The sequence below is a fragment of the Panthera leo genome, chromosome B2, assembly GCF_018350215.1.
Source record: "Panthera leo isolate Ple1 chromosome B2, P.leo_Ple1_pat1.1, whole genome shotgun sequence".
Lineage (NCBI taxonomy): Eukaryota > Metazoa > Chordata > Mammalia > Carnivora > Felidae > Panthera > Panthera leo.
The window spans coordinates 76,507,283-76,528,938 of record NC_056683.1 but is presented as its reverse complement, the minus strand read 5'-3'; the positions used below and the strand labels follow the sequence as shown (position 1 = coordinate 76,528,938).

The following is a 21,656-nucleotide window of genomic DNA, read 5'->3' as shown; positions in this document are numbered from 1 at the left end:
GGGAGAACCCGGCTTTTCTGGAAAATGGATTCCAAGGGGGAGAGGAGCACGTTGACTGGGGCTGCTTGAGAGTAGGCCGCAGCCCGCGCCGCCACTTCCTTCTATTCTCCATGTGCTGCCGCCGTTCGGGCTTTGTCTGCGGCGCTCCAGGGAGGAGGCGGCCCCATGGCCCGCGCGGACCGCGAGCGGCGGCGGAGTTGGTGCTGTCGTGGCCGTCACCGCGGCGCGGGAGTGGGCGGAGAGGAGCTGGTCCCGTCCCGCAGCCGCGCGGCGAGCTTGGGTGGTGCTCGCGGTCCGGCGGGCGTTAGGCAGTTCGCGGAACGCCCTCACTCTGCCGGGTTACTGGCCTCTGTCTGGGGGTGGGACAGCTGGCTCCGGCGCCGCAGTCACTGCACGGACGGGAGAGGGGTGGGGGCTTGCACCATGCGCCGCGGCTCAGGTCTCGGCGGTGCGGGCGGGCGGCCGGGGGTCGCCGGCGCCCGGGGCGGAGAGAGCCATGTGTCACGGCGGAGACGGCGGCGCTCGGGGGGGCGGGGAGAGCCTGTGGCCTGGCGCCGCCGCGGCCTCGGTGTGGAGGGGCGAGGTTGTGCTACTGCTGCTTTCTGGGGGCTCCGATCTTGGCTTCAGGTTGACGTTGGGAGTCGGTGATGGTCGTCTTGGCCTGGGACTCGGTGGGTTTCCGTTGGAGGAAGTTGTAGGACATTTGAAGGCGCAGAGCACGTGTTTCTAATGGGCTCCTGGTGGCCGCAGCGGTGAGGCTGCCGCTTTGGGTGCGGAGTTGGGGGCGGGCTTTGGGTGCGGGGGTGAAGGGTGGAGAAATTGGGTGGTAGGAAGGTAGCTTGTGTGAGCGCTTTGTTCTTCGCTGGCTGTTGTTACAGATCTATAAGCGGCAGGCGGGAAAAGCGCGCACTTTGGGGGTTTACCTTTGAGAGAGAAAAGCCCAGTTTTGCTTTCTCCACACACCTCATTCTCTGTACTGCCACAGCTGCATGTGGCACGCTGGCTTGTCCTCGTGCTGATTGGGCTCCATTTGTAATATGGTTTTTCCTAGGGAGTGTTAGCAGGTGAGTCAGGGGTGGTGCTAAGGAAAAACATAGTGAATCTGTCCTCCTCTGCCCCGCGCTCCAAATCTGGCTTGTCAGGCGATAGTGACTGTAAGGCTTCTTTAAAGGGAGGCGCAGGCTGGCTGGTGTAGAAATTGGTAGAGAAAGTAAAGATTGGGGCTCTTATATTTCCTCTACCCTTTTTGAAGATCCTAGTTTAATTTTGCTTATTGCGTTTGAACAGATCTCTGGAAACATGGCTACAGAACATGTTAATGGAAATGGTACTGAAGAGCCCATGGATACTACTTCTGCAGTTATCCATTCAGAAAATTTTCAGACATTGCTTGATGCTGGTTTACCACAGAAAGTTGCTGAAAAACTAGATGAAATTTACGTTGCAGGTAAGAACTAACACTTGCAAAATTATATTATGAAATTTTTCTATTGGATTTCTGGCTTTGAGCTAAAATAGCAACTTTTTGTGGTTTCCAATAAGTGTGGGAACTAGAGTTTTGCCTTGTTGTGATAGTTGTGAACTAGAGGTTAAGGTGTAGAGAGGGAGGGAAGAAGGAAGGGTTAGGAGGTAAAGGCTGGCTGGCCAGATGGATAAGTATATGATGGTAGCAACAGCTGCTAAATGTTGGGAGCAGGCCATGTGACTTTTTGGGGTATTTTTATAGTAGGATTCTTGTTAAATAACTGGTAACTATAGACTTGTCTGTCTTGGTGTGGCTGTTGCTTTTTTCCTAGTGGTATTTGAAATCGTGTAGAGGTTCAGTTGTCATGCTTGGTACTTTGTTGGTTGATTTTAGGATTTACATATTTACTGTAGAAATACTTAGAACTATGTGACTTAGAAGAAGATGTAAAAGAAGTCGATTCATTGTAAGTGTGGTTGAGAGGTTTTATTTAGTTCAGAATGCTTAAAGCATGTGTGTTTCTCATATAGGTAAGGGAAATGGAAGAATTCTTACTTGGCAAGCATGTACCTGTATTGGCAAATACGGTTTCTTAAAAAAAGTTTCTAAAAATATTAGAAGTTGACAACTAATTCAGTTTTCTCTTCTCCAGGGCTGGTTGCACATAGTGACTTAGATGAAAGAGCTATCGAGGCTTTAAAAGAATTCAATGAAGACGGCGCATTGGCAGTTCTTCAGCAGTTTAAAGACAGTGATCTCTCTCATGTTCAGGTAATGTTGATGTCAGTGTAACTAGAAAAAACATGAGTAGTTTTGATATGTTTTGTTTTATTGGATTAGATACAGATAAGACCATTGTTAAATGTGATTGGAAAATTTTTTTATAGAACAAAAGTGCCTTTTTATGTGGAGTCATGAAGACTTATAGGCAGAGAGAAAAACAAGGGACCAAAGTAGCAGATTCTAGCAAAGGACCAGATGAGGCAAAAATTAAGGTATGTCTTTAAAAACTTTTCTTTTTAATCCCTCCCCCCCGTCATATTTAAGTTCTTTCAAGGACTTTTTTTTTTAGCTTTGGTGTAAATATTCTTTGGATGTGAAATGTGGGTGTGCATCTTTAAGATGTTGAGAGTTAATAACCTGAGATAATTTGTTCATCTTTTCTAATTACTGCCTTTTGAAAAGTTTCCTGCCTTTAGTTATTTCTGTTTTTAGAACAACTCACTTTTAAGTTTTTCTTGTTATTAAGTTATGCATTAAATCAGTGTTTCTTGGTATTCTAAAGCAAAGACCTAAATACCATCTACCATATTTCTAAACATTTTTTGAAAAGCTGGAAGTCCAGATTAGTGACAGTAGAACAAAAATGGGAGGGAATCCGTTCATCCCATACTTGGGTGAGGAGTGTACATTTAACAGTTGACTTATCTTAGAATTCACAGACTCCCAAGTTAAATGGATTTAGAATTTTTAACACTACCTTCTTTTCTATTACTATTGATTTTAAGGCTGATTTGTTCATTTCTAAAGGCAGCTTTTTATCAGTAAAATTGAGGAGTGTGGAAATGCAAGTGAAGAAACTGAGGTTGGGAGTGGAAGTTATTTTTTTAAGGTCATGTAGAGCAATAAATGGCCTCAAATGCAACTAGGTTGTGATCTTTGTTTTGGTTTTTAGTTGTGTTGAGGTTTCAGTTTATAGAAAATGTGATCATGCTAGTTTTAATCTGGTGCTCTTATTACAGTGTGCTGATGCTCTTTGAACCAAGAGTTATGGTTTAAGAAAGTTAATTATGAGTGTTAAGTGATGTTTTAATGGTATGGGAGGAGGGAAGCTTGGAATAAGGAGTTAACTGTTAATATCATTCATATATTTGAGGCTTTTACAGGTCAGGCTGTGAGTGAATTGTGTTTAAACCATAAATCCAGTTTTTTCCATAGAAATGGAGTGTAGATGTCTTTACTATATCAGTTGTGATTAAATTTACATTTTGGGAGTTAGGGTTATTAAATTTTTATTAAAAATGTAAAGTTTAGGGGCGCCTGGGTGGCGCAGTCAGTTAAGCGTCCAACTTCAGCCAGGTCACGATCTCGTGGTCCGTGACTTCAAGCCCCGAGTCAGGCTCTGGGCTGATGGCTCAGAGCCTGGAGCCTGTTTCCGAATCTGTGTCTCCCTCTCTCTCTGCCCCTCCCCCGTTCATGCTCTGTCTCTCTCTGTCCCCAAAATAAATAAAAAACGTTGAAAAAAAAAATCTTCCTGTAAAAAAAAAAATGTAAAGTTTATTTTGACTTTTCTGTCTGGGAGGGAGTGGCTTGAAGCTTTAGTGTCTCTTAAATTGCAGCAAGAAGACATAGTGACACTTTTATAGGATGTTTGAGGAATAAGTTTTTTTCTATTTTTTAGGGATTGATATAAAAAGTATTTAAGTCATATAAAGATGAAGGTGAAAAGTGCAGGGATTACATATGGGAAAAAGGGAAGATGAGACATTTAGTGGTTTAGTTTATGTTCTAGTAATAGATTTCAGTTTATTTTTGTTGCCCAATGTTGCATCCGTAAATAAACATTGGGGTATGATAGAAAAAGACTGCTTAAAAATAATGTAGCACTTTGTGGGCCTTTTTGTTAGAGTTTAGTAATAGAGGAGTTTTTTTATCATAGTATTTTTTCACAGATATTTATTGTTTTTTGGGTAGAAAGTGTTTGAAATCTGTCTAGTCATTTTCGTTTCTAGAGACTGAGGTGACCCCAGGTCATTTGACAGCATTTTGATAAAATTTGTCATTGTGCTTGGTGTTAGCTTGTTTTTGTTCTTTTCAGAATTTATTAGCCAATTACTAGATTTTATTATTTAGAAAGCAGGTTTTGTACTTTGGTTGAGATGGCAGAGGAGAATAATTCTTGGGTTTTTTTGTTTGTTTGTTTAGGCTAATTGTAGACAACTTTCTAGTACTTTTGCCTTATACCAAGGGATAGGAGAAACTACCACTGATTAGTAAATAGGAACTGTTTAAATTTTAACAGTTCACTTCTAGGGGAGATAAGACCTAGAAGTTATTTCACATTGTTGCAATTACATAAAGTTTTCAAAGTCATTTTGGCTCTCATTTGTTATGAATGAACCATGCCATCTGGGGAAGCATGGTGCTTGAATGTCAGATGAATTAAGTTGTTATATTTCCTGTAACTCCTAAGTTAAGGGGCATTCTTGGGGAATGTAATTTTTACAAAGGTTGGTGCCCAGAATTGCTGGCAGTGTGTATTAGAAGTGTGGGATACAGGGAGTTTATTAAGGAGCTTTACCCCAGTTCCTCCTTTGGGAGAGAATTAAACTCAAGCAAATTAGGTACAGTTAGGAGAAATTAGCAGAACAGGTACAGACCCTGGCTTGAAAGATGTTAATGAATCAATATTAGTTGTTTGTTTGCTAAACACTAGTTAATTGGAAACCAGAAATAATTTGAGTAGAGCCCTGAAATTTTCATTAAAAATTAGAGCTACTACAAGGGTACATTAAAGGAGAAATTCTATAACATACCAGAAAACTGTAGGGATTGTTGCCAAGGTAAATGGAATGCTTTGAACAAGATTGATTTTTAACTGTGAAATGCATGGGTGTGGTCTTGTGAATTAAATGTATTAATGACATTTGAACTTTTCAAGGCACTATTGGAAAGAACAGGCTACACACTTGATGTGACCACTGGACAGAGGAAGTATGGGGGACCGCCTCCAGATTCCGTTTATTCAGGTCAGCAGCCTTCTGTTGGCACTGAGGTAAAGAAACTAAAAACTTGTACCTTTTGTAGTAAATGCGCAGGTATCTGGTTTCCTAAAGAAACTCTCCATGGTTTTTTACTTCATGTTTAATTTACAGATATTTGTGGGGAAGATCCCAAGAGATCTGTTTGAGGATGAACTTGTTCCATTATTTGAGAAAGCTGGACCGATATGGGATCTTCGTCTAATGATGGATCCACTCACTGGTCTCAATAGAGGTTATGCGTTTGTCACTTTTTGTACAAAAGAAGCCGCTCAGGAGGCTGTTAAACTGGTAAGTTTTTTTCTTCCAGTCTTCACATTCACTGTCTTTAATTAAAGTCAAGTTTTTTCTTATTTTGCCTGAGAGTTAACCAAATGTTTTTTGAAGTGCTGATTAGGCACTTTTACATTCTTTGTTGTAGTCATTGTAGCAGTATTCTTTATATGTGTAGTTGACTGGACTGAGGATCTATATATAAGGCACAGTGTCAGAATTGAGTTACTCAAGTTCTTTGAAACATCTAGCTTAGTGATTTTTTTACTCTTTAATAGGAATGTTAAAAGATTTAAGAAAGTGACTGTAATAGGTAGGGCTTCCTTATTTTGTGGCTGTACCTGGGCCATTCCTTTTTCCATAAAATATATCACAAAGACATTGTGATGACAAACTTCTAGTTCATGAAATAAAAGATTTCATGCTGAGTGGCAATATTTGATTTAAAGTACCAGATGTAAGGTGTGAAGACCTAGTTACGTTGCCAACTTTAAAAAAAGAGCTTTAATCAAATTATGGCTTAGCTCTTCTTGAAACTAGTTTTATTAAATTTTGTGGCTCACATGGATTCTACATTTTATAATTGAAGAGGTCAAGGGTTAATTTCAACCCAAGAAATGTATCAAAAAGTAAACTGGGGAGGAACTTTTGTAAAATTGTCCGCTATGGCAGATATTTGTTAAATTTGCTTTATTGGCTTACATATTTTGTAGGGGATACTAAACAATCTTAAAATTCTTGGACTGATTTTTCCTGAATTTTTCTTTTCCTCACCATCAGATGGTCTACATTTTAAGGCATACCTTAAGGGGAAAAGCCAACTATACTTTGTTTTGCTTTCCATGGTGATTGAATTTCTCATTTGGTGTGTGTAATTGACTATGATAAAAACTTAACATTAGAATAGTGCTGCTTGAAAGATTATAGGTGGTGTCTCTAAAAAAGAATTTGGGAGTTTAGGTACTTTTAAATCATGGGTGATTTTTCCCTCATTTAAAGAATGCTTCCTATTTCAGAGCAGCTATAGTTCTATAGGGAACCATTCACTTGTAACCTTTGGGCTGTCAAAATTTTAGTTTTGAGCAGTTCATGTAAAATTAAGGACTTTTTAGAGTTCTGGAAAGATAACTTTAGAAATCATCTGGTTTAATCTATAAACAAATAGAACATTTTTGCCAGGTAGCAATAGAGTAGCAGTAAATTTTAATACGGAAATGTGAATGAGAAGGCAGCAAACTATCTTACTGCGGCAAGCTAGTACAGAATTTACCATTAATTTCAGACCCATTTTATATATTAGGTATTACATAAAGCTTTTATTCTGTTTAACAAGGGTGGTTACTTAGTGTATAAGTGGTGATTTGTGTATTAACATTTTTAAAAGGAATCATTAAACCAACATTTGTAGGCCACTTAATTCTTGCTACCAAAATGCACTATTTATGGCAGGTCCTCACTGCAGTATTTGTAGACAATGTCCAAAATCCATAAAAAATACTTCATTAGAGGAAGATGATCTATAATCCTATTGTAACATGACGATTTTGAGTGCCAGTAAATAGTCATTATGAAATAATGTTTCAGTTTGGGCAGTTGCCTTGGCTTAACAAATAATACAGTCCAAAATTGCATTGCTGTGGGCTTAGGATGTAGTCTCATTAATATAGTTAAGTTTTCAGTTATAATTCAGAAAGTTCCATAGGTAGCTAGCCAGCCATTTTAATTTATCCAGGAACTAATAATAATTCTTGTTCTTTTTTACATTTTTTCTGGTTTTGTGATTGGAGTCCTTATCTGGGAACATGTTTATTTTTTCCTGTCTGATAAATTAGGAAGTTTTGCATTTTGTAATGGTTTTACCACTATATCCACTAGGGTGAAATGGATATATCATCGTTGCTTTTTTAAAAATTTTTTATTTTATTTTTAAATTTTTTAATATTTTTGAGAGTGAGAGAGACAACAGTGTAAGCTGGGGAGGGGCAGAGAGGGAGGGAGACAGAATCTGAAGCAGGCTCCAGGCTCTGAGCTGTCCGCACAGACCCTGATGTGGGGCTCGAACTCTGGAACTGCGAGATCGTAACCTGAACCGAAGTTGGACACTTAACCGACTGAGCCACCCAAGTGCCCCACATCGTTGCTTTTTTTTAAAGGGTGTTTTACTGTGGTAGGATTATGTTGATAACAGAATTGGGAGGTTTGCCGTAATGTAACAGTAAAAAGGGAGGACTAGACTTTTGAGGAAATGAAATATTCTAGAGAAATAAATCAAGTTAACTAGGACGTCTTTTGCTACTTAGTATTGTGCAAATGAGTACTCTTCTAAATGTGTTCTTTAAGGGAGCATATTTTGAAAACTGACCCTTCTTGTGTCATGTCATGAGAGTCTACTTGAATTACACCAATATCCAAGGTGAATTTTTATAGAAGATTAATAGAATGGTCATTCTAGTTGTAGATAATAAGTTTTAAAAAAATGTCTATTTGGGATTATTTATAGATCAGACAAGATGGAAGCAGGAAGCACCATTTCTTTTTGCTTTCCTGTCCTTTGAGTGTCTTGAGTACCTTTAGATCAAGATAGTCTGGCTGGCTCAGTTGGTAGAGTATGTGACTCTTCGTCTCTGGGTCATGAGTTCAGGCCCCATGTTGGGTGTAGAACTTACTTTAAAAAAAAGATTATGTATTTGGCCTTATTTTTAGTATGATCCAGGAATAATCCCTCCCCTCCCTGTCCCCCAGATTAAAAACTATTGTGGATTCTGGGGTGCCTGGCTGGCTCAGTCGCTAGAGCATGTGACTCTTGATCACAGGGTCGTGAGTTTGAGCCCCACTTTGGGGGTAGAGTTTACTTTAAAAAATTTTTGTGGATTTTAAATTTGCATCGAATTACTTGTAAAAATAGGTTAATTGATAATAACAGCTGAAAAAGAGGCATTAAGTTAAGCACCTGTAGACTTTTTAAATGGTTTTCAGCTAACATTTGCTTCATATTTTGGGCAATAAATTTATTGCCAAATGATGAAAATCTTGCCAGGGAAGCAGGAGCTAAGTTCGTGAAAGGTGAATAATAGTTACCTGTTGGGTGCTTGTTAAGACACAGGAGCTGTGCTAGGGTGTTACATTATTACCTTTAAATACTACCTATTTTTTAAAGCAACTGGAATTATCTTCATTCTGCAGAAGAGTAAATAGCCTGGGTGACTTATAGGAGGCCATATAGCTTTAGTTCGATACCAGGTTTGTTTAGCTTGAGTTCTTATCGTTGACCAGACCTAACAGTTTAAAGCCAGCAATATAAATTATGTCATCAGGTGGCCTAATTCTTTAATTATGTAGTTACTTAGGTAGTGTTAAAAAGGAGCACAGGAAATAAGTTCTGTTTCTGCTGCCAGAATATTTTTGGAATCTAACTACATTGCTACCACATTAGTCTAAAGTACCATTCAAAGAGTGCTTCTAGCTAGTCACTGCTTTCCATTGCCCCTTTACAGTTTTACCATTCAACAGCATAGGTTAGATCACAACATTCCCATGCTGAAAACTCTAATAATGGCTTCCAAACAAGGCCCTTTCTGATCAAGTTTCTGCTTACATTTCTTTTTCTTTATTACTCCTCTGTCCATACTTTGCCTCCCACATAAGCTGTGACCATTTCCATCTCAAGGCCACCTTCTGCTCTTCCGCTTTTGAACACTCCCCCAGCTACCATGGCTACTGCCTTCTTATAGATCAGGTCTTCCTAGAAGGCCTTTCCTGACTTTGAGCAGCTTACTACCCAGTTGCTCTGTGACTGTATCATGAACACAATAAAATAGAATGCTCAGATGTACTTAAAATTATTTCTTGGCTTTGTAAAGTATTTGCTTATCTCTCTCCTCCAGCATACAAGCTCTTTTTTCCTGTATTCCTGACATTTACAACAGTGCCACTATGTAATAATTCAGTAGGTGCTAGATAAATAACCTGACTGGCTGACTAGTGTCATCTAATCTATTATTTATGACCCAAGAACTTATATTTCTCATATTAGCTATAGTCCCATATTAGTATTTAAAGGTTTTCTGATTTCCGTTTGTAATTATGTATTCAGTGTCAACTTTGAATTAATGTACATTTATAGGGGGTAATGCTTTCCCCCTCATCCCCAGGGGCATATTTGGAAATACCCAAATGTGTAGTGTTTGTTGTCCCAAAGACCGGGAAGAAGGGCAGGCAAGTGTGTATATGTATTTCTGTGGTGTGCTGCTGGAATTGGAACTCAGGGCCACTGGCATTTTAGTGTCCATTGCAGTCCTAGATAATAGAAATAAATACCCTGCTGAAAATGCTAATAGTGCCTATATTACAAATACTGGAATAGTTGATCTCTATTTGCATATTAAAAGTTACGGTTTTAGGGTGCGTGGGTGGCTCAGTCGGTTAAGCGTCCCACTTTGGCTCAGATCATGATCTCACAGTTCATGAGTTCGAGCCCCGCGTCGGGCTCTGTGCTGACAACTTAGAGCCTGGAGCCTGCTTCAGATTCTGTGTCTCCTTCTGTCTCTGCCCCTCCCCCACTTGTGCTCTGTCTCTCAAAAATAAATGTAAAACAAAAAAACTAAAACAGTTATGGTTTTGATAGGCACTGATGGGTTTTATTCACTGAAGTGGTTGGTGTACACTGGTGTAGCATGTATAAAACCATTTTGATGAATGCAGTTGACAAGATAGGTCCACGACATACTTTGTAGCACTTTAGCAAATAGTGTGTTTAACATGAAGACTTTGGACCTACATGGTAGTTTGATTGAGTTCATGATTTTATAGGACACAGATGCATCTTTCAGAGGGTAACAGGGATGCAAATGCCTTTTTCAGATGCTAACAGGGATGAAGGCATAGATTGTGTTGGGGTTATTTTGGAAGGCTTTGTGATCAAGAAGTTTGAGCAGGACAGTGAAAGGAAATAGGTAATCTAGTTGAAGCAGTGTATTGTTGAAGGAAATGGGAGATGAAACTAGTATAGTATAAAGTCAGTGCCAGAAGGTAGTAGTCATGACTATGGGGCTAAGTTTCCATGGTGCCATTAAACTTTCAAGTGTTGATGTGGGTAGCATAGTATAAAAAACAGAATAATGAAGAATGTTTGGATGAAGAGAACAAAGACCAGGAAAGTGGCAGCTATACAGAAAGGAGAGAGGTTAGAGATTTTGAAAGGAGAAATAATAGGCGATGGTAAGCTATATGTTCCATTCTAATTTTTGTCAATGATTTATAAATCAGGGCATAGCTGGACTGCTGTCATGTCTGGTTACTTGAGTCTTCATGTAGTCAGTGATAAATGCCCTGGATGACAAAAATCAGAATCTTAAAAGATTGTGATAGCCTGAAACAGATAGTTAACACCAGCAAGATGGAATTGAGTCAGGACAAACGTCAAGTCCTATATACAACTGATTTCACAAGTAAGCTGTAGTGTAAGTAAGCAGTGTGGTGTGGTTGCCAAATAAGCTCAGGTAATCATGGACTGTTGTGTTACAGAAAAATGTTTAGAAGTGGAAGATTAGCAGTAGTCTCCAATTTATTCTAGATTCCTCAGTCTCAGTCTGTGTCTACAGTATTATGTTATGGATATCACTATTTGGTGACACTCTTGGGAGGCACATTAGTTTGCCAGTATCAGAGAAGGGATGATTAGCCAGGTTTAGAGAACAGCTAAATGCTGAGCATTGTGTGGAGTATATGAAGTGCTGTCATCTGGGGAAGAAAATCTATAGTTATTGTAGAATTTTTAGGGAAGTAGATTTTGGCTTCAGTATTTTCTACTTAAGAAATGTTTAAGAATAAAGTAGGCTGAGGAGGTAGTGGCTTTGCTGCTGTGGGAAGAGTTAGGACTGAAAAACCACTTCTGAGTTAGATTCCAAATCTGAGATTGCTAAATTTGGGGGCATTTGGTGACTGGCTACGACGGCAGGAAAAAGTGACTTGAGATTTTAAGCCTAGATGGTGGGAATGTTCTGTACTGTACAACTCCAGTTTTGGTGTTCTGAAAGAGTGAAACTGTATTGATTAATGTTCAAAGTTCATCTTTGTTTTATTTGGTCACCTCACTATGATACTGAATCTGAAAGATTCTTTAAAAATGTTTATCTTATTTATATATTTTAAAGTTTATTTATTTTGAGAGAGAGAGCAAGCAGGGGAGAGGCAGAGAGAGGGAGACAGAGAATCCCAAGCAGGCTCCATGCTGTCAGCACACAGCCTGTTGGAGGGCCCAGACTTAGAAACAGTGAAATCCTGACCTGAGCCTAAAACCAAGAGTTGGGACGCTTAACCAACTAACTGAGCCACTCCAGCGACCTTAATGTTTATTTTTGAGAGAGACGGAGCACGTGCCGGAGCTGGGGAGGGGCAGAGAGGGAGACAGAGGATCTGACTGACATCAGATCTTGGCTGATCTTGGCTGACAGCCCGATTTGGGGCTCGAACTCACGAACTGTGAGATCATGACCTGAGCCCAATTCGGACACTTAACCAACTGAGCCACCCAAGTGTCCCTGAAAGCTAGATTTTTTAAATATCTTAACATCACCGCCCAACTTCCTTGTTGGAAGGCATCACGTTTTTTTTGTTGTTGTTAATTTTGATACTGTGATAGTGTCCTGATGTATTACCTGTTGAGAGTTACGATTTATCAGCATTACATTAGAATCTGTGTTAAGGTTCAGAACAGTTTCATCATGCCCTTCTGCCACTCATCTCACTGTTACCCACCTGCTGGGGTGCAACGTTTGTGAATTTATGGTGATAGATTGGTCTTAAAATTATTAAAGAGTGAGAACCGTTAAATAATTCAGATGCACATAAAAATGCATGTTTAATAGGGCACTGCTTCAAGAAATGCTTATTTCTGGGTACTATGTACTTTTTTCCCCCCTCTCTTAAGTAGTCTCTACACCAGATGTGGGCGTAAGCCCCCGACCCTGAGATCAAGAGTTGGATGCTGTGCCTTACTGAGCCAGCCATGCGCCCCTCTGGGTACTTTTGCTTTTTTGGACAATATGCCCAGAGGGTCTCCTTTGCCCCTTTAATGATTTATTTTAATTGAAGAGCCGGTTTACTCTCTGTGTGTTAGCTCTAATTGTTTTTTTTTTTGTTTTTTTTTTAATTAAAAAAAATGTGGATGAAGCATTATAGTTTAGTTTAGAAGTCCCAATAACTCTTCGTGTCACTTATACTGTTTAGAGACCACAGTCATCCTAAATTACCTTCTACCTATCCAGGATTGGTAAACCTTATTAGCAGGGCAAGTGATGATGAATTAGAAGTGAAGAAGCTTTTCTTCTGTAAATAATAACAGAAACAGTCATTACTACTTTGAAGCAGAATTGTTAAATGTTGATGGATGTGTTATAACTAAGAATTTTTTATTTTATTTTATTTATTTATTTATTTTTATTTTTGAGAGAGGGAGACAATGCGTGCAAGCAGGGGAGGGGCAGAGGAAGAGAGAATCTTAAGCAAGCTACACACACCCAAGTGCAGATCTCATAACTGTAAGATCATGACCTGAGCTGAAATCGAGTCAGATGTGTAACCAACTGAGCCACCCAGGTGCCCCACAACTTTTTCTAAGTTTTTTAAAACTTAGATTTAGATGTTTCCTTATAGTAAACAGGTCTAGCTCTTAGAACTTTTGGAAAATGAAAAACACAGAAGGAAAACTATGCCAAGTTCTGTCATCTTCAAAATAACTCTTATTTTCACCTTTGAATATTATGTATTTTTTTCTATTTTTTTGATATCTTAGTTTTTGTCAACTCCTGGGGTTACAGATTAGATCAAATTGAAAGCCATTGATTTGTCATTAAGGTTGTGTTCTGATGCTAGATTATAAAAATCTAGGGAATGCACGTGTCTTAAAAGTAATTTGTGTTTCTTAGATTAATTTATTTGTTATAAGGTATTGTAGTCTACTTGTTCATAATCCCATACAATGATGGATTCAGCCATAGCACTACTGTTTGCAGGTAATCTATATATTTCTAGTTTTAAGAGGTTTTTGGTCTTAATATAAATGCCATGGGGGAAAAAGTTGTGGCAGGCTTTTTCAGCCTCAGTACTGTTGATATTTTAGATCTGATAATTCTGTTTTACTGGGCTATCCTCTGAATTGTAGGATATTTAGTATCATCTCTGGCCTTCGTACCCACTAAATAACCAGCAGTAAGCCCACATCCCTAGTTGACAACCAAAAATGTCTCTAGACATTGTCAAATGTCCCCTGGGGAGCAAAATCACTCCTTTTAGAACTGTTGGTTTGTGTTAAGCGTAGAAGGGTTTTCTGTTGACCTGTTTTTTAGGATGTAGGTATTGCAGAGTGAGCTCACATCTGGAGTTTGGATGATGGAAGTTTCAGAGAAAGCATTTTATTCGGAGGCTTAGCAGTCTAAAAGCTGTTTGAGAACTCAGGTGTTAAGTAGCTAAGATTTTAGTGTTGTGGAGAGAAGGGGGACATACTAGGAATTTTAGGATAAACTTATGTGATGTCCAAGTATTTGAACTTTATCTAGCGGTGATGGGGAGTCATTGAATTTGTTTTCAATAGGCAAAAACTGTCATCTCTTTTTTTGTTTGTTTTGTAAGTAGGCTCCATGCCCAGTTGTGGGGCTCGAACTTATGACTGTGAGATCATGAGTTGCATGCTCCACTGACAGAGCCAGCTGTGCACCCTTGTCCTCGTTCCTTTTTTTTTTTTTTTTTTTTTTTTTTAAGTCTCTGGCATAAGTGTAGAGAATATAAATAATCCTGGGATCATGATGACCAGAGACTTTGATAGCACGAATTGAATCAGTGAGGTAGGAAGTACAAAACCGTTCTGAACTGGAGGAAGGACATTTGAATTTCATGTTAGATTTTGAGTATCTGGAGATGGAGAAAGGGACAGGGAGGAATTGATTTTCTGACTTACTGTATGCTTTCTTGTCTTGTACCTGATGTACCTTTAATGCAAGAATGGAAGAGGAGAGGTGCCTGGCTGGCTCAGTCAATGGAGCATGCAACTAGATCTCAGGGTTGTGAGTTCAAGCCCCACATGGGGTATAAAGCTTACTTTCAAAATGGGAGAGGAATGGTTTCACTTTGGCCATAAGGCTGGCCTATAAATTGTATAGAAATTTATGTTGATTCTTTAGTGTTTATAGCTCCACTTGCACTTACTCAAAACAGATTTTGAGGCCAGGTGTGGGGGATTAATCAAATTGTAACTGCTGCTACCATTATTGCTAACATGAAATTTTGAGGTAGTTTTAACTGTGTAATATAAATAATTCACTTTCCCTGATAACTTGAATATTTTTGAACTTCGGTTTGTAAATCAATACTGATTAGTAGATTTGTGACTTTGACAGATTGGGTTTTGCCTGTATAATAAATATCTCATCCTTCTATGGGGTATGGGTTACATGAAGACTTGACTTTTTACTGTAGTTTTATAGTTGCTTCTATATGTGCACCCTAATCAGTCCACTTATTTTTTTCAACCTTATTGTAGGTTTGTTGAAAATGAAATGGGGAAAAAAGTAGGGTTGGATTCAGGAAAAGAAGGTTCTCTCCTTTTAGACTTATATTTGAAGCTGAAAATCACTTATTGCAACTTCTTACAAGAGTGAAAGGGAGATGGAAAAAAATAGATTTGATGCTGGTTAACAGAAAGGCAGAAAGCTTGCTGGTATTTGAATCCCATTTCTCTTGCATGAGGATAACTGGTTGCCAGGATGAATTTAAGTAGAAATTAAGGTATTGTGGAATCAGCAGTTTTGAATTTAAGCTGCTCAGACCTGATTCCTAATTTACCAAGTTTCCTAAGTTTCAAGGATTTAACAAATTTTTGCGTTATTTTAATTCATAAACTTTTTAAGTGTTTTGTCAGTGTAATCTTCATATCTGTCGCAGATTACAATTTCCTCTTACGTATGCTAACTATATTTTTAAAGGATAAAAATACTTGATAAACATAGCATTGAAATTTGCCTAAAAAGTTGCATCTATGTTTATAATCATTTATAATAAAATATTTTGTAAGTATTTTAAAAATATGGTACACTTCTTCCCCTTTCAGTATAATAATCATGAAATTCGTTCTGGAAAACACATTGGTGTCTGCATCTCAGTGGCCAACAATAGGCTTTTTGTGGGCTCTATTCCTAAGAGTAAAACCAAGGAACAGATTCTTGAAGAATTTAGCAAAGTAACAGGTAAGTTGGATTTATGTGGAAGGAGATGCACTTCTAATACTGAAGGTAATTGCGTACTTCTGCATGTCAAACACTGTTACAAACGCTACATTTATTGACTGGCATTCTTACTCCCAACTGTGGGAGATAGGTAGCTCCATTCTGTAAGTATTTTGTAAGTAAGATAAGGAAAACAGGTACTGAGGGTTTTGGGAAATAACTTGCTGAATGCTGTGTAGTTCATAAGGAATGCAGTTGAGATTTGAACTATCTGCAGAATCTGTGCATCTCGTTTTGGAATCGGTGTGTTTTATGCATTTTTAGGTGCTAGCTTGACATTCTTAGTGGGATTGTTTCTGTAATGATTAGATTTTCTAAATTATTGGAATGGTAAGTATTTTTATAAGCAAGAGATTATATAATCAATGTCAGTATGGTGTAATTTCTTTGAAATCTAAAGCATTTTTTAGAATAGTGACCAAACCAAGCTGCTTTTATTATTTTATTGTTTTGTCTGCCTAGAATATTTAGCAGATTATCAGACTGTTACCAGTCTCCAGGAACATTCAAAATCTTACGTGATACTAATATCTCATTTGAAATAGTTACTGATATCTGAGGCCAGGAAAGTGCCATCAAAAGGAATTTTAATGTTTATTTACATAATGAGAAAAGTGTCTAACCATATCTGACTTACACTGCCATTTTTATAATTGTTATGTAAAAATTTTATGCCCCTTGTCATTTATTGGAAGAATAGTCCTTGGGTCTAATTAAAAAGAATACATTTTTTTTCATGGGGATTTTTGTGTTGAGAACACTTGGAAGGTGTGTGTATTAGGTCAGTTATCTGGACCAATGTTTTTGAGAGTCCTCTTCAAAGAAAAGAGATTATTTTTCATTTTTATATTCAAGTAGTAGAAAAATCCTTTGATCTTTTTTTTTCTTATTTTACCTAATTTTTCTGGAATGGTTGCTTATTTTCAGAGGGTCTCACAGACGTCATTTTATACCACCAACCAGATGACAAGAAAAAAAACAGAGGCTTTTGCTTCCTTGAATATGAAGATCACAAAACAGCTGCCCAGGCAAGGCGTAGGTTAATGAGTGGTAAAGTCAAGGTCTGGGGAAATGTTGGAACTGTTGAATGGGCTGATCCTATAGAAGATCCTGATCCTGAAGTGATGGCAAAGGTAATGACAGTCAGTTTTTTTTTGATGGGTTGGTGGCAAAAGGGATTCGGGAGGCTTTAGAGAAGTAAGAAACTTACAAAATGAATTGTGTACTTTTCACAAAACCACGTTTTTGAAAGTGAGAGAAGTGTTCTTTATTATAAAGGCCACACATCAGAAATGAAACCAAGTGCATAGAGAGTAAATATAAAAATTTATTTGTGGACACTCAATCATAATTGTGTAGCTGTCACTCTCATGATGATGAGTAGTTAGCCTACATGCTGTGGAAGTAATTCACCATCAGTTTTGTGTGTATTCTAAGAGCAATTTTTTTTGCATTTTTGAGAATGGCGCCATTAGCTTTCATGGTTTTTGTGTTAAAAGTCCTACTCCTAAAAATAGTGAACTGTATTGGCCTCAGCAGAGCTGCTGCAGTTACAAGGTTTAGCTATTATTAGGTATCCTGCTTCAGCAGTCAGTTGAGACATCCTATGAGAACAAACATCTCTTGAGTCAACACTTTACTCACTAGTGCAGTTCTAGTTAAGTTATTCTACTCTTTGTCATTTAAGAAGCCCTCTTAATGGTGATAGGATAGCAGATACAGCTCATTCACTTAAATCAAGAAAGTAGTGTGAATGCCAGAACTGTGAATATTACTAAAGGATAAGTAGTCTTGAGGACAGAAAATACTTCATATTATTTTTTCCATTGGCCTATTAAGTTCTTATTGGATTATTAAATTCAGGTGTTATTTCAGGTATTTTAGGAGGAAATGATGTTTCCTAACAAAGGGTCAACTTTTATAACTGTACTTTGAGGCGATTTCTGGATTAAAAGAATTTGTCAGTATTTTGAATGCTCCCTCCCTTCTTTATCCACCTTTCAGAAGCAGATTCTAATTAGTTTTGACCACCTGTGTTAAGTGTTCAACAACTATCTCAAGGCATGGAATTCACATTAGTAGGAAATGACCACCTCCATCTTTGATTACATTGATTACAAAGTAATTACTAATTTAATAAAAACTGTTAAGCATTGTTTGCTTTATTTTGAAAAACTTAGAGTTCTTATGTACTCTCAAGTCCATAGTTCATGTTAGGATTTATTCTATTGTACATTCTATGGGTTTGACAAATGTATGATATGCATTCATTATAGCATCATACAGAATAGTTTTACTACCCTAGGAATCCTCCCTGATTCCCCCATCCCTACCATCCCCACCATCCCCTCTAACCCCTGACAGCTATTGATTTTTTATTGTCTCCATAGTTTTGCCTTTTCCCAAATGTCCTATGGTTGGAATCATACAATATGTAGCTCTTTAAGATCATCTTCTTGTACTTGGTTACATGCATTTAAGATTCCTCCATGTCTTTTCATGGCTTGATTGATGGCTCATTTCTTTTTAACACCGAATAATAATCCATTGTCTGGAGGTACTGCAGTTTATCCATTCACCTACTGAAGAACATTTTGGTTCCAAATTTTGACAGTTACGAGTAAAGCTGCTGTAAACAACCATATGCAGGTTTTTATGTGGACATGTTTTCAACCGATTTGGGTAAATACCAAAAAGTGCAATCATCAGATTGTATGGTAAAGTATGTTTAGTTTTATAAAAAAAACTGAACTGTTCTCCACAGTGGCTGTACCATTTTGCATTTCCACTAGCAGTGTTTCTGTTCCATATCCTTACCAGCATTGGGTGGTGTTAGTGTTGGGTTTTGGCCATTCTAATAGGTATGTGGTGGCATTTCATTGTTTTTGTTTTTATTTATGTTTTTAAAGAGATTTTTAAAAACTACTCTCTACACCCAGTGTGGGGCTTTGAACTTAAAACCCCGAGATCAAGAGTTGCGTGTTCCACCGACTGAACCAGCCAGGTGCCCCTCATTGTTGCTTTTAAATGCAGTTCTCTAAGGACGTCAGGTTGAGCATCTCTTCGTATGCTTGTATCTTTGATGAGGTGTCTGTTCAGGTTTTTCACTCATCAGATCCAGCAGTCATTCCTCGGTATTTACTCAAATGAGTTGAAAACTTAGTCATATAATATTTCTGATGTTTGTCTAATGGGTAATGACTAAAACTATGTATGGTGGGTGGGGTGGTGGCATCCTGGAAATTGAACCCTTTGGAAATACACAGAGAGTTTCTGTTTTTTTCTTAATTTTCAGGTAAAAGTTCTGTTTGTACGTAACCTTGCCAATACTGTAACAGAAGAGATTTTAGAAAAAGCATTTAGTCAGTTTGGGAAACTGGAACGAGTGAAGAAACTAAAAGATTATGCCTTCATTCATTTTGATGAGCGAGATGGTGCTGTCAAGGTAAAAGAACTGTTGTAGGCATCTAAATTAAACTAATGATTTTTAGTCATTCTAGTATCAAGAGTATTCTAAAAAGTTGAAGGACACTCAGAGGTCATGTAATCTACTCCAGTTAACCTTTATTGGCCTTAGCAAATTGTATAACTCACTAAACTAAGTCAAAAAGTTAATAAGTTGAAGAGCTGGATCTTTAGATAAAAATCTAACAGTCCTATTGGATCTCATCCTTCCAACATTAATGAACTGATTTTTTGACTTCAAATGAATTAAAATTGTTGTTAAAGTCCTCTCTGTTGATCAGTACCTCATTTTTTAAGGCTATGGAAGAAATGAATGGCAAAGATTTGGAGGGAGAAAATATTGAAATTGTTTTTGCTAAGCCACCAGATCAGAAAAGGAAAGAAAGAAAAGCTCAGAGGCAAGCAGCAAAGAATCAAATGTAAGTGAAAATTGTCTAAATTTAAAATGTTGGTAGATTAATGAAAAACAAGTATTGCTCAAACCTGTTAAATAATTGCATAACATGCCTTTATTTCTTAAAGAATACTTGAAAGCTTTGAGCCACTGAGAAATGCCCAGAATTTCAAGAAATGTGTATTGAGCTGTTGCTATTGGTCATACTTGTGAAAATAATCATAATTCTAAATAACTAGAATTCTGTGTAATAAATGAAAATCAGTCTAGGATATTTCCTGCTATGTTTTACAGAATGTGCTCCTGAATTATGTGTTTTAAATATTAGCTGTCCACAAGTGTTCATATATTTGGTTAAAGGATGGAGAGTTTTTTCTCTCAGAAGTAGAAAATATTAAATCTCCCAATTATGATAAACTCTGCTTCCTCTATATCTGAAAGAGGCTTTTTTACCAATACATAGTGCCTGTTGCCACCTCAGAGATTTCATATATGGGTTTTGAAAAATGAAATAAGAGTATAGTTAATCAAGTAACATAGTATTGAGGTAAAAAAACAACTAAGTGTAATGTATTGCATAAATTGGATCTTTCTAGAGTATCTGTTAAAGGATATCTGCTCATTAACAGTGAATGAAACTTTTAGCTGGGTAAGAATGAAGTTTACAATTTAAAAACTTGAAGTTGGTAATTAATTTCTGAGGAGGAAGATGGATAATTGCTATTTGATGCAAGAACAAGAATCACTGAACTTAACTGTATCTCAGGCCAGTTTTCTGCCCAGTGCTCTATGTGGGATGCAAAAGAAGGGTCAGGGTGCTTCTATTTATTTCTCTTATTTCATAATCAGGGATGTAATCAAATTATTGCATTTGACAGTTGTGGTTAGGCAAGTTGGCTAGTTCTGAGCCTCAGTTTCTTCTATTTTAAAAGGGGATCAGACTGAATTATGTAAGATGTCTCGTACTGTGATTATCCAAGTGATCTATACTTGTTCTAGGACTAAAGAGATGTGCTTTATAGACTTAATGGTAGTATAAGGAAAAAGATTATAGAAAGTTAGGTTTTGAGGGGGAAGTAAATGCTCTATATCTCAAACCCCTTGAGTATACTCTGCAGTGAAAATAACTTTTCCCTGTTACAGAAGACAGTTAACTGATGGTTTTATTCATTCAGTGGCAGAAAGTAAGTGTAGGAGATTATGTTAGAAAAGTGAGTAAAACAGTTATAAGTTTGTAGGTGGAGGGTGATAGTAAATAGAAAGTGGGGAATGTCACTGTATCTGTTAATATTTGAGGAGAACAGGCCAAAAGGGATGACTGCATGTGATGCTTGCACTTTTAACTTGCTGCAGTCATTCACTGATTTTTTTTTTTTAATTTAACAAACTACAGCACACATTCCTACTTACTCCTCAGTGCGTCCCTGTGAGTTGAGTACTCTATTCCCCAGTTTGAGATGAGGAAACTGAGGCACAGAGGTCAACTTGCCCAAGGTCAGTCTCACAGCTAGTAAGTAGTGGAGTTGAATTTGAACCAAGGCAGTCTGGCCCTGTGGTTTTTCACTCTTATCCATTATACCAGGGTTTCTCAATCTCTCTGTGATTATTGACCTTTTGTACTGTGTGATTCTTGGTTATGGGGGGGCTGTCCTGTGCATTTTAGAATGGTTAGCAAACATCCCTGGCCTCCTCCCACTACATTTCAGTAGAATCCTCCCCCACCCAAGTTACAGCTAAAAATGTCTATAGACATTATCAAATGTCCCCTGAGGGGCAAAAATCTCAGTTGAGAATCACTGCATGACTGCATGCTGTTGTCATTGTGTTATTTAGTGACAAAAAAGGTGATTTGTCAGTTAAGACAATTAGCACGGCACAACAAAATGATCTGAGAACCTAGTTAATGAGAGTAGCATTTTTTATGTATCACTGAAACAGGGAAAAGCTGGGCCTGTATGAATTGAGTATAAAATAACATGCTAAATACAAGAGTAAATTATTCTCATAAAGAAGCTTATTTT

The 21,656-nt window shown here is 37.8% G+C and overlaps 1 protein-coding gene across 6 annotated transcripts in view; it reads left to right on the top strand.

Moving 5' to 3' along the window:
* Positions 1-21,656, top strand: part of LOC122220147 (synaptotagmin binding cytoplasmic RNA interacting protein) — a 30,467-nt gene that overhangs the window by 279 nt on the left and 8,532 nt on the right. Inside the window, exons 1-10 of one of the 6 annotated variants that reach the window (XM_042939295.1) lie at positions 578-671; positions 1,288-1,447; positions 2,118-2,236; positions 2,353-2,460; positions 5,127-5,240; positions 5,341-5,517; positions 15,602-15,737; positions 16,704-16,909; positions 19,072-19,221; positions 19,539-19,660. In XM_042939295.1, the coding sequence (XP_042795229.1) occupies positions 648-671; positions 1,288-1,447; positions 2,118-2,236; positions 2,353-2,460; positions 5,127-5,240; positions 5,341-5,517; positions 15,602-15,737; positions 16,704-16,909; positions 19,072-19,221; positions 19,539-19,660 (1,316 nt within the window). In that variant the 5' untranslated portion in view covers positions 578-647. Of the gene's footprint in view, positions 1-577; positions 672-1,287; positions 1,448-2,117; positions 2,237-2,352; positions 2,461-5,126; positions 5,241-5,340; positions 5,518-15,601; positions 15,738-16,703; positions 16,910-19,071; positions 19,222-19,538; positions 19,661-21,656 lie in introns of those variants that run through there. The other 5 variants (XM_042939296.1, XM_042939298.1, XM_042939297.1 and 2 more) reach the window with 5 other exon arrangements.